At 60.1% G+C, this 11,545-nt stretch overlaps 1 protein-coding gene across 1 annotated transcript in view; it reads right to left on the bottom strand.

Moving 5' to 3' along the window:
* Positions 1-3,124: 3,124 nt before the first annotated feature.
* Positions 3,125-11,545, bottom strand: part of SNED1 (sushi, nidogen and EGF like domains 1) — a 38,176-nt gene continuing 29,755 nt past the window's right edge. The window contains exons 24-30 of the mRNA XM_040972441.1: positions 10,734-11,015; positions 9,557-9,698; positions 9,422-9,489; positions 8,513-8,611; positions 6,895-7,011; positions 6,438-6,525; positions 3,125-3,245 (exon numbers count right to left, since the gene is read on the bottom strand). Coding sequence (XP_040828375.1) covers positions 3,125-3,245; positions 6,438-6,525; positions 6,895-7,011; positions 8,513-8,611; positions 9,422-9,489; positions 9,557-9,698; positions 10,734-11,015 — 917 coding nt within the window. The remainder of the gene's footprint in view (positions 3,246-6,437; positions 6,526-6,894; positions 7,012-8,512; positions 8,612-9,421; positions 9,490-9,556; positions 9,699-10,733; positions 11,016-11,545) is intronic.

The raw sequence follows: 11,545 nt of genomic DNA, 5'->3' as shown, positions 1-11,545 counted from the left end.
TACGTCACAGTCTTTACTTAACAGAAACAAGTAGCAGATTCTCTACAGAAATACTCAGAGGGCAGGCCCTTCCTGTTGGGGCACGTGATTTCTGTGGCACCTGCTGGACAGCCTGGGCTATCTAGCCCTGTCCAGCTAGATGCAGCTGACAGCTGTCCACTTTGTGCATTCCCTGAAGGCCAGAGAACACAGGCTCCTGGGCAGGCTGCGGGCTTGGCCCTCACCTAGGCACCCAGCAAGAGCGCAGAGCTGGAGGAAGTGCTAGGAGTGGGCAGAGAGGAAGGTGGTATGGGAGGCCTGACTACGACCCCAATGTTGTGAGCTCTCTGTGGGGTCTTGAACAGATATGTCCTAGAATGTTCTAGTCACCATGGACAGAGTTCCCCTCCCATCTGGTGAGCGGCGGTCAGGGATGCTGTCAGATCTACCACAATGCCAGTAAGAGAGGTGCAGCCGGTCATGACTGCATGTGACCCACGTCAGGTGACCGGGGGCTCTTCTGTCCTATGTGTTTAGGAGGTTCCTGCCTGGGCACCCCTCAGGAGGGCTGAGCAGGAGCTTGGGGCAGCTGTTGGGGGGCTCTCCCACTCGTGGTCAGTGACAGCAGCGGGAGGAGCTGGCGGTCAGAGAGGTACCCAGGTTGGTGGGCCCTGGGTGGGGCTGTGTGTCTTAGAGGAGGGGGCATCTTGGCCCTCTGCCCTGGCCGTGGGCCAGGCTGCAGTGACTAGGTTATTGCTATGTGCTGGTGTTGTTACACGTCACTGTGCCTGTGAGCCCCCTAGGCAGAGTTGGCGCCTGTGCCTGGTTCACCCCAGCTCCTTGGGCTTATGCTGGCTCTTCTGGGACAGGCAGGGAGCTAGCTGTGGTCCTGGCTGTATGCTGCTCTCTGGCCTTTCCCTGCACTGGTCTGGGTATCTGGAAAGCAGGCACCATCAGGCGTGGGTGGCACCTTTGGGTGGTGCCTTGGGATGTTGGACAGTGAGCTCAGCTTCCCTCCACATGGGAGACTCCTTTCTGATGTGTAGTTTACGAGACTCAAAGACAGGTGGTCACAGCACTATGAGGAGCTCAGCTATCCTCAGGGTGCCCTTGACCACTGGCCTGTGGAAGGAGGGGCGTCCGTGGGGGTGGCCGCGCCACGGCTCTCAGATACGCTGCATCAATGTACTTGTGGTGGCAGGCTCCCTGCATCCGTGTGTGAGACCCTCGGAGCTCTGTCCCCTGTTCTCGGGGTTCTCAGAGATGTTCTCTCTGAAGATGACAAACTGCATAATACACAGATGTATGCACACCGAACTTTAATCAAAATAGACTGACTCTCCAGGGAATGTCCACCTAGAGAGGATGCCCTCCACAATGCCAGGTGCAGCCACTCGGGGTTCCGCTCAGCCTGTGAGGCTGTGACAGGCTTCTTGTGACTTGCCTGGAGGGTGCACACTGAACTGTGCGCTCTGTCACAGAATCCCACCCCCATCTCTGCCGCAGTCAGACTTGTCAGGAGCCCTTGCCGCTTGCTGCAGGGGCCTCAGAGGCCTCAGTCCACTGGCGCTCGGTGGGCCTGTGTCCGCACACAGCTTCCTTCATGTGGAGAGCAGAGCCTCACCGGGCACAACCACACGCATCCACTCCTGGGACTTGGTAGTGGCCATGCTGTGGCCACGCTGCAAAAGCAGTCAGGCCATTTCACAGAGACTGGTCTGCAGGGTCCAGGGTGTTCACTGTCCAGCCCTCCACAGAAAAGCTGCCAAGCCCCGGGGTGTCAAAAAGGAGCTCAGCTTCTCCAAGTGGTCCCTGTGGGGGTGGCCAGCACATGTAGGCAAGGGGAATGGGGCCGGAAGGCTGCGCATGTTACCTCTCGGGGCCTCTGCCCGGCGGCCTACGGGCTTCCTGAGAGCTGTGGTGGCCTCCTGAGTGGCATCGGCCCCATGGGCCGTGGGACCTGCGGGAGATCCCAGGGTGGGCTGGCATGGCTGGCTGCAGCTGGACCCTCGCTGCCTGAGGTGTCCTCTCTGACCCAGTGTGTAGAGCCCGTCTTCCGGGGCTGCAGGCACCTGGAGGTTGGAGCGACGAGAGCATCCTGAGGCCTTGGAGGGAGACAGGGAAGCCTGGGACAGTGGCGACCATCACCACCAACTCCTGTCCTACCCTTGCTCGCCTCCTGGGGCATTTGTTGCTCTAAGCAGAGGGAGGAGTGCAGTGAGTTGTGCACGGGCCGCTGCCCGCACCTCCCAGCCCCGTGCTGAGAGCTCGGACCCTGCCCCCACTTCCCCTGAAAGCGCCTTTGCTTCTGGTGGTCTTTGAGTAACATAATGATATGTCTGCTTCCTTTTCTTGAAGTTCCTGTGTCCTGTGGGCGTGGGGTGAGGACTTGGGGTTCCGTGTGCTGTGGTGAGGACTTGGGGTTCCCGTGTCCTGTGGGTGTGTCCTGTGGTTAGGACTTGGGGTTCCTGTGTCCTGTGGGCGTGTGGTGAGGACTTGGGGTTCCCATGATCTGTGGGCGTGTGGTGAGGACTTGGGGTTCCCATGTCCGTGTGGATCTCCTACTGAGGGAGATACCTGTGTACCTGCCTGCCCCCCGAGCCTCGCCCCCCTGCGGCCATGCCTGTGTTTGCTGCTGATGGGACCAGGGCCTCTGCAGGTGGCTCTGGGACGTGTGGCCTGAAGTCTGACAAGCAGCACCCCTGGAGCCCGTGCAGTGGGCCCGGATGCAGCTGGCCCGGAGGCCTGGCAGGGACATACCTTAAGTGCCTTCAGTGTTTGTGCCTTTGTTTCCTGAAATGGAGATGGTAGGTTAATGAGACCTTGAACCCTACTGCCCCCTCTGCCCAGACTGCTGCCCTGCTGTCTGGGAGAGCTCACACACACACAGTGCAGGCCCCACTACCAGCCCCATGCCTCCCTACTGCTGTCTGGGTGAGCTCACACACACACATGCACACACATGGCCAGCGTGAGCACCAGTTCTGTGCTTCCTGACTGCGTGCACGCACACCACACGTGTACACACATGCACACAGTTGCTTAGCCAAGTAGGACCACCCTTGTGAGCAGACACCTCGCTCAGCCTGAAGGCCTGCAGCCCCCACAGCCCTCCCCAGGGTGACCTGGCCCATTACCCTGCAGCCTACATGCAGGAGGCAGCGGCCTCGTCGGGGCGGCACCGGGCTGAGGGCTGCGTGCGGCTTGGGCTCGCGCATCTCTCCTGGAAGCAGATGTCGGGGTGCACCTTGTAGACTCTCTTGTACCTGCAGGCACAGGAAGCACACAGAGCTGTCCCAGAGCTCAGGGAGGCGACAGTGCCGAGGACGAGGCCCTTCTCTTACTGAGGGTGCACACGGCCACCCAGCACAGTGTCCTGGGCAGGGACAACGTCCCTCCTGTGTGCTGTGAATGTAGAGGCCAGCAGGCAGGGCCCACCTCTGTACAGGCTGCTCGGACCCTCGGTGAGGGCTGCGGCAGGAGCTGGGTGAGCAGCAGGCAACAGGCCGTGACTGATTCAGATACTGGGAAGCAGCCGAGGGGAGCTGGAGGTCACCCCAGGGGCCAAGTGGAGGAGGCTCTTGCAGTAACTGGCTGTGTCACAGAGACCCCAAAAGGTTCATGCGTGGGAGTGATGGGATTAATTCCAAGGCTGGGCTGCCTGAAGACTGCCCTGAACATGCTGAGAAGGACTCACCTGCACGCGAGACTCTGCCTCACTGGGGAAAATGCTTGAGTACCTAAAAATCCATTGCTTCAGCACTGGAATCCTGTCCAGCATCCCACTAAACGTTGTAGGACATTTACAGAATCACCATGCAGAACAGAGTAACCTGGGCCCCATATCCTGGAGAACCAGCTGGGACATTGACGGCAGGCGTTTATCAGAGTTAAGATCACTGACCTAAGCAAAGAAGTGACTGTGACGTAGAGAGATGGCAGACCCGCGGGAGAAGTGTGGGGGTGCGCAGTGGGAGTGGGGCGCATGGCCAGGTTGTGCTGCTTTGCACAAGAAAGGTGAATGACCTGGAACACTTTGCCAGACAAGTTTCCAAAAACGAAAGCGTGAGTAGAGCGAGCAGCGGTGTCTTGTGGGGCTGGAGTGCCCGAAGGAGAAGATGCAGGGACGCACACCTGAGTGCGATGCAACGAGGCCCACATTCCCCAAGTGTGAACTAAGCCAGCGCCAAGAAGTGAGTGAGTGCCAGAGAATATAAAGAGCTGCAGGGATGCAGAGCATAGGAGGACAGTAAAGAGGAGGATGGATGGCCTGGGGTGGAGGCCTTGCCCAAGAGGAGACAGAAGCAGGAGGGACGTGGCCCACTGGCACGCAGACCAGGAAGCAGGAGGGCTCAAGGCAGAGGATGAAGGTGGTGACTGTCATCTGCTTTGAGCTAATGCAGTGGGTGAAGCTGCCACTCGGGAATGCTCCCTCAGTCCCAGCTGTTCTACTGAGCAGCTTCCTGCTCCTGCACTCTGGGCCACAGGGGAGGCGTGGGTGGAGCTCGGGGCTCAGCCCTGGCTGCAGACAGGGATGGAAGGCCAGTCGTGCTGACCTTTCACACCAGGCAGCCGGTCAAGCTATGGCTGCTGTGCTTCTGACCCACTTTACTGCTCATGCTCCTGAGCAGGCCATGGGAGGGGGTCTGGGTATGTCAGTGCAGCTGCCTGGGAGACCGGACGGGGTGCCTGGCCCAGGCCTGGCTCTGCAGGCCTACAGAGGGAGCCAGCAGCTGGAAGATGCTTCCTCTGTTACTCTGTCTCTTGAAGGAGTGAATGGATTTATAAAATTAAGTTTTATTTGCTTATTTTATTAAAAGATTTGTTTTTATTGGAAAGTCAGATATACAAGAGAGGAGGAGAGACAGAGAGGAAGATCTTCCATCTTGATTCACTCCCCAAGTGGCTGCAATGCCTGGAGTTGCACCAGTCTGAAGCCAGGAGCCCGGAGCCTCTTCTGGGTCTCCCATGTGGGTGCAGGGTCCCAAGGCTTTGGGCTGTCCTCGACTGCTTTCCCAGGCCACGAGTCAGGGAGCTGGATGGGAAGCGGGGCTCCCGGGACATGAACCGGTGTGCATATGGAATTCTGGCGCGTGCAAGGTAAGGACTTTAGCTACTAGGCTACTGTGCCAGGCCCAATAACAAGTCTTTAAAAACATTTTCAGTGTAAAAATTTTGAAATCTATGCTTTAAGATTTATTTTTATTTGAAAGGCAGATCCACTGGTTTACTTCCCAGATGGTTGGGACAGCTGGAGCTGAGCCCTTCCAGGTCTCCCTCATGGGTGCAGGCTCCCAAGTACTTGGGTCATCCTCTGCTGATTGCCCAGGACATGAGCAGGGAGCTGGATGGCAAGTGGAGCAGCTGGGACACAAACTGGCACCCATAGGAGATGGGAGCTCCTCAGGTACCAGCCCCCATACACAGGTTTTTTTTTTTTTTCATAATATGTTACTTCCTGTGAGTTTTAAAATAACCCCATATAGTTAGTCAATGAATTGTGGGGATAAAATGGAATCCTAAACTATAATTCAAAATTGGGAAAAGTGGAGAGGAGCAGATAGGACAGACTGAGCAGAGCTAGCAGTGTGGTGGCTGGAGCGCAGCCACATCGGGTGCTCAATGCTGTCCAGTAAGAAGGCTATTGGGCAAAGGGCTGCAGTGGGGAGGGCATTCCCTGTCGCGGACTTGGTGGGTGTCTGGCATCCATGCACCTGGCACTCAGCGCAGGTACCACCACAGGCCGCACTGTGGCAAGCCGTAATACATGCAGCTGCTGTGCAGGGCAGGAGCAAGCCTGGCTTCCCACCCCACAGCTCTGAGGGCGTCCAAGGTCTGGGCTTCAGACCCTCAGTAGCTCCCACTTGGAAGAGAGGAACACCCCCGTCCTGGTGTGCCCGGCCCTGTGGACGCCCCACACCACTTCCCCTGCTCACTCAGCTCCAGCCCTGCTGGCCCCAGGCTGACCCATGGGTGGCCGGCCTTCGTATTGGGTGCCAAGGTATGGAATGTTCTTCCCTCAGGCACCCTCCTTCACAATGTGCTGTGCCCCTCCCCATCCTCCAGTGCTGGCCTGCCTTCCCCGGTCTCCTTCTGGCACTGTCACGTGCTGTGCCACCAGGCAAAGCGCTGCCCACTGCAGGACTGACTGGAGTCAGCAAGAGCCCAAGGACAAACTGATTTCCTGCACATGGGGAAACTAAAGCATGAATGACTACAGTTAACCCAGAACTCATGGCAGAGCTGTTTGCCCGGGGCCCCAGAAGAGACAGGAAGGTAATGTCCTGGGGTCTGTCCACAAGCCCCAGACCTCAGAGTGGGCCAGGAGCGAGGAGGGCAGGCAGCAGGCCCAGGCTCCCGCATGGGTGGCTCCTGAGGCGGCACCCCTCCTCAGCTCCATGCCTAGGCTCCCCCGGGTGGGCGACTCCCCTCCCCAGCTCCAGAGAGGGACCACTTACACGTGATGGCAGACGCCTCCCTCCCAGACCGGAACTGACTTGGTCTCTGAGAAGAGCCGGGTGCAGGGCCGGGGCACCTTCCTGCAGGCTGTGCACGGAGAGAGCACTCGCGGCTGCTCCCAGCCAGGTCCTCAGGAGCAGGGGTTGGGGGAGCCTAGGGTCCCCAGGGCTGTCCTTCCTGTGTCCCACTCCTTCCTCCCCTCTCTCCTTCCCTCGTGCCATGTAGATGCCGCACTGCCCACTGCTACCTATAACAGGCTGAGACAGAGGCGAGGCTCCGAGCCGACGCTCTTGCAGCTCTGCCTGGTCCCACATCGCCCCATGGCCTGACTGCATTGGGACAGGGCCTAGGGCAAGCCTTGAATAGCAGCTGGTCCCAATGTACTGAGCTCACAGCACCTCTGACCCTGGTCCCTCTCACTCAGCTCACAACACTTCTGACCCTGGTCCCACTCACCTAGCTCGCAGTGTCTGCCCTTGAACCCTGGTGCACAGTCACAGCTGTAAGTTTCAGCACCTGGCACACAGGTCCCTCCGTTGTGACAAGGGTTTTCTGAGCAGTTCCTGGGGGTGTCTGGAAATGGAGGCCACAGGACATTAGTTGCTGGGCCTTGGGGAACCTGCTTCCTCTCCACAGCAGCACCTCACACACTGCCAGGGGGCAGGCTCTCCCCTTCCCCCCCACATCTGCAAGTTGTGGACCCTTATTGTTTCTTTCACTTAGTTTTTTTGTTAAGAGAACTGCAGTCATTTGGGACTTATGAACATTGAAGAGCCAGAAGGGAGCCTCACTCAGCAGACCTGTACTGAGAACTCCGCCCACGCCGGCCAAGGGCTTCCCCAAGGGCCAGGCCTCCTGTCCCTTCCCTGCGCTCTGCCCCTCTGGCTCCCCTCCCTCCTTCCCCCATGGGCCTCTTCTCTGTCCCTGCCCCCACTACCCCGGCTCCTTGGCTTCCTGTAGGCTTTACGAACTTCAGGGAGTTTTCAGTGTCAGTTGTGGAGACTCCAATTGTCTCTCTGTGTTGAATTCCCAGGCAGCTCACAGGTGCCACTCGCTGGTGTCTGGCACCCGGGGCAGTGTCCTATGCATCCATGTGCTGCGACAGAGACCGAAGTACACTGGGGGCAGTATGCCGTGTGTCCACATGTGTAACTAGAGACTGGAGTACACTGGTGGGCAGCGTCTCCCATGTCCACCTAAGCCCAGATGAGCAGTGGTGCTGGTGTCCTGTCCATGCATAACTGGGCTCCCACAGGCCTCAGCTCTGAGCTGTGGGCTGGTCTGACTCCGGCCCTGGCTCTGTCGGCCCCCCTAACTCCACACCCGCTCCCTAAGCTGCTTTTCCTTGTGAAGCACTCTGAGAAGCAGTCACTGTCGTCCTTACGGGGAGCCAGTGCAGTGACGCAGTGGGTGAAGCTGCCGTCTGCAATGCCAGTCTTTGTCTCCTAACGTGCAGGCTTTGTGTTTGGCTGGCTGGGAGGACCTGTTGTCTAGTGCCATGTGAGAGGAGCCAGTTCTGTCCTACTGTTGGGTCACGTGGTTCCTGGATGTTAGTCTGTGTTGGATGTCGTGGTCAGCGCTGTGTGGGAGGCTCTGGCATGCGCCTGTCTGCCCACACTGCCGGCCCTGTGATATGGAGTCAGTTCAGGCAACACGCAGGCAGCGTGGGTTTATTGGTGCCAGCAGGATTCTGAGCAGTCCTGTCTGTATTCCATGCCACACTGCTGGGGGAGCCTGGGTAAGTCCTGGCCCTGCCAAGCTGGATTCTGGCGCCCAAACTGTCGGACTCTGACCCGACCCTGATCCCTGTCCCTGGTAGCCGGCACTTCCACTCTGATGTGCTCCAGAAACCCCTCTCCTGGCAGCTGATGTGCTGGGAAGACAAGGCTTTACCCCGTGGACAGATCCCTCAAGGTGTGTGGGAACAGCTACTGCCGTGCCTGCACAGATCGCTGGCTGCTGGGGCACACGTGCATGTGTGACAGTTCACGCCTTCCAGCAGTGTGGGAGACACTGGCCACCTCACTTCCCGCTAGAGGGCAGTGCTGGGTTTGGTGGCCGAGCCTGGACTTACTCTCTGCGCCCTTGTTGCTGTTCTCTTGGAGCAGAAGGGCCAGGCGGGCCTGTTCGGGAGCAGCCTCTGCGTTCCTGGGTGGCACTGCAGTGGTGGGTTCTGCAAAAGCCAGACGGTGAGCGTGCCCAGGCTGTGTCATTGAGCTGTTTCTCTAGCTCAGGGTGCAGGGGCAAGGACCCCACTTGCCTCTGGGTGCCTATGGCCCAGCGCCACCCTCAGCCCAGGCTTGCGACTCTGTCCTTGGGGAGGCTCCGTCCTCGGCTCCCTCCGGGTCCTGCTTTCAGGAGGGGCAGTGACGCTCCCTCCTCCAGGCCGGTGTTTCTCGGCAATTATAGCTACAGTTGCCACTCCCTTCTCTTCCCCATGCCCTGCTGGCAGCCTTGACGCCCACCTCCCCACTCCCTACCTGGCTGTGCGGGATATGAGGTCAGTATTGCTAAACTGGAGGTTGGGCTTGCTGTGGGGGTCCCAGGGGAAGGGTGAGGACTGTGGCTGGGGCTCCAGGCTGCATCCCAGGAGAGGCTGCCCCTCCCTGGTAGGTCCCTTCCTGTGGCCTTGGTGCCACAGGACCAGTGACACTCTGCTGCCTAGGCCTGGCAGGACCAGAGCTGAGCCCCTGCTTCGGCCATGCCTGCCTGACTCCTGGTCCTCCTGCTCGCCTGGCAGCCTGGGCGGGGCTCTGTGCTGAACATAGGCTGAGTGGCAGGCCCAGCTGCAGCCTGCCTCACGCCTGTCACATTTCTGCCCTTCTCTTACGGACAAAGGGAAGGCTCCTTGAGCCCACTGCTCCCACTGTGGACCCGGGAGCCCAGGGGCTGGGCATGGGGGTGTGTACACTCCCATGTTGGGACCAGGGCCCGCGTGAGGGGCAGAGGCCATTGGGGGGCACCAGATAGGCGCAGCGCTCACCTGCCTTGCTGAGTGAGTTGTGGAACCTGGAGCTCACTCTTGCTCTGCCGTCCACCAGCTCTGAGAACCTGCAGAGGCTGGAGGTCATCACAGGCGGTGCCACCTGGGTGCCAGGGCCACAGCAGGGGTACGTACCTGGGGAGCTGTGTGGGCTCCTCAGGGGCGCCACCATCACTGAGCAGCCGCAGCTCCGGCAGGCGCAGGGGAGGCCTATGTCTGAGTCCCCGTGGGTGGTGGCCGCCCTGGTGCCAGCGGCGTTCGGGGCTGTCCCTGGGGGCTGCAGAACATGAGGGGGAAACGGAGGGGCTACGGCCACTGGCCTGGGGCTGCCCCTGGCTCCTGTCTTTGCAACATTGGGTGGTCCCACTCACTGCTGAGGCAGGGTGTGCATGTTTGTCCCAGGTCCCCACCCACCGTGTCTTTGACTGGGTGCTCAGAGCCATTGCAGCAGCTCCGTGTGAGGGGCAGCGAGCTCTGCTCACTGCTGGAGCCCTGGACACCCTTTTAGCCATCTAGGACCTTGCCCACCCACCTGCCCGCCCTCACCACGTTGCTCTGTTGCACTGAATGAGCAGGGCAATAGGGCCCTGCCACCAGCCCTGCCCTCTGGGCCCTGTCCTTCCCACACTTGCCTCCTCCTCGCATCCTCCTGACTCCCAGACAGACCCTGCTCCCTAGCACATCACATGCACTAGGAGCCCTGCTGGCTCGTCTGAGCCACCCGTTCAAACCACCTCCCACCCCCCATGTGGCCCATTTGAACCACCCCTGCCCTGGCCCTGTGCCTGGACTGTCTGAACTGGCCCCTTCCCCTCCGTGGCCCTGCACATGGCCCATCTGAGCCATCCCTGCACCTGGGCCATCTGAGCTGGCCCCCCCTACTGCCTTGTCACCCCAGGCCTTGTCCCTTCAAGCCACCCCCTTCCCCCACCACCCTGCGAGTGGACCATCCAAGCCACCCTTGGTCCTGTGCTTGGCCCGTCCAAGCTGTCCCCTCCCTGATCCTGGGGGTGGTCCATCCGAGCCTCTTCTGAGCCACAGGTGCACCAGTCATGCTGGTCCTTCCTGCTGTCCCAGGCCAGTCCTGCCTGAGGCCTCCTGGCCACTCTCTCCCATGCCTAGGCTTGACTGCATGGTGCTACCTGCCCCTGGCTGCCCAGTTGGGGTGACACCCACCCTGTGTGGGATGCACTAGAGGCACAGGCGGGTTCTGATCATTAGAGCACTTGGACCCAGGGCCCGTACCCAAGCTGTGTGAGTCTGCGGGTCCCAGCAGAGCCCTCCCTCAGGAAGCAGGTGTGGATGTACTCACAGGTGATGATGTAGAGGTGTGTGGGGTCGCTGTGCAGCTGGCCCTGCTCTGAGCCCTGCACAGCCGTCACTGAAAGCTGGTACCGCCGCCCAGGCAGCAGGTCCCGCACCGTGTAGGAGGTCAGCTTCCCGTTGGGGACATAGCGGCTCTTGGTGCTCTGGCTGGTGGTCACGTTGATGACATAGGCTTCCAGAGAGGCGCCTGCAGTGGGGGCGTCCCAGACCACATGGGCAGAGGTGGCTGTGACCCTGGAGGCTGTCAGATTTGCTGGAGGCAGGGGCCCTGGACAGGCACATGGCAGGGGTCCTGTAAAGAGCACGGCTCGGGACAGCTGGAGAGGCCCCGTTGGAAGTCATAACCAGCATTAGGGACAGCAGTGTGGGCCCAGCAGACAAGGAAGGCGCACACACGTCCCTGCCCTGCCCTGGGGCTGGCTCAGCTGGTGAAATCCACAATTCCCCACCCTGAGAACCCTCCAGCCAACCTCCAGTGCTCGGCCCTCAGCACGGCCACGCGGCCACGCAGGCCTGCCCTGGGCCCCTGAGCGCGGCCACGCAGTCCTGCCCCAGGCATCAGTGGGCCCCTAGCTGAGTTCAGTTATCGCCATGTAGTCAATGCTTCAACTACAGCCCACTGCTCCCCTGTGTGCCAACCTCCTGCTGTGGTGGGTGGCACATGGGCTGGGTGCACCAGAGGATAGCTGAAGTAGACTGACAGTGTCCTGGACAGCAGGGCACACTTGGCCCAGCGCACTCCTGGGCCTGGCACTTTTGGGCAGCAGACCCATGGAGGAGCTGTCCAGAGCCTTGGGT

The sequence above is a fragment of the Ochotona curzoniae genome, unplaced genomic scaffold, assembly GCF_017591425.1.
Source record: "Ochotona curzoniae isolate NIBS_2020 unplaced genomic scaffold, NIBS_Ocur_1.0 contig_2294, whole genome shotgun sequence".
In the NCBI taxonomy this organism is placed as follows: domain Eukaryota; kingdom Metazoa; phylum Chordata; class Mammalia; order Lagomorpha; family Ochotonidae; genus Ochotona; species Ochotona curzoniae.
Note: the sequence above shows the minus strand (reverse complement) of the source record. Positions and strands in the feature narration are given on the sequence as shown.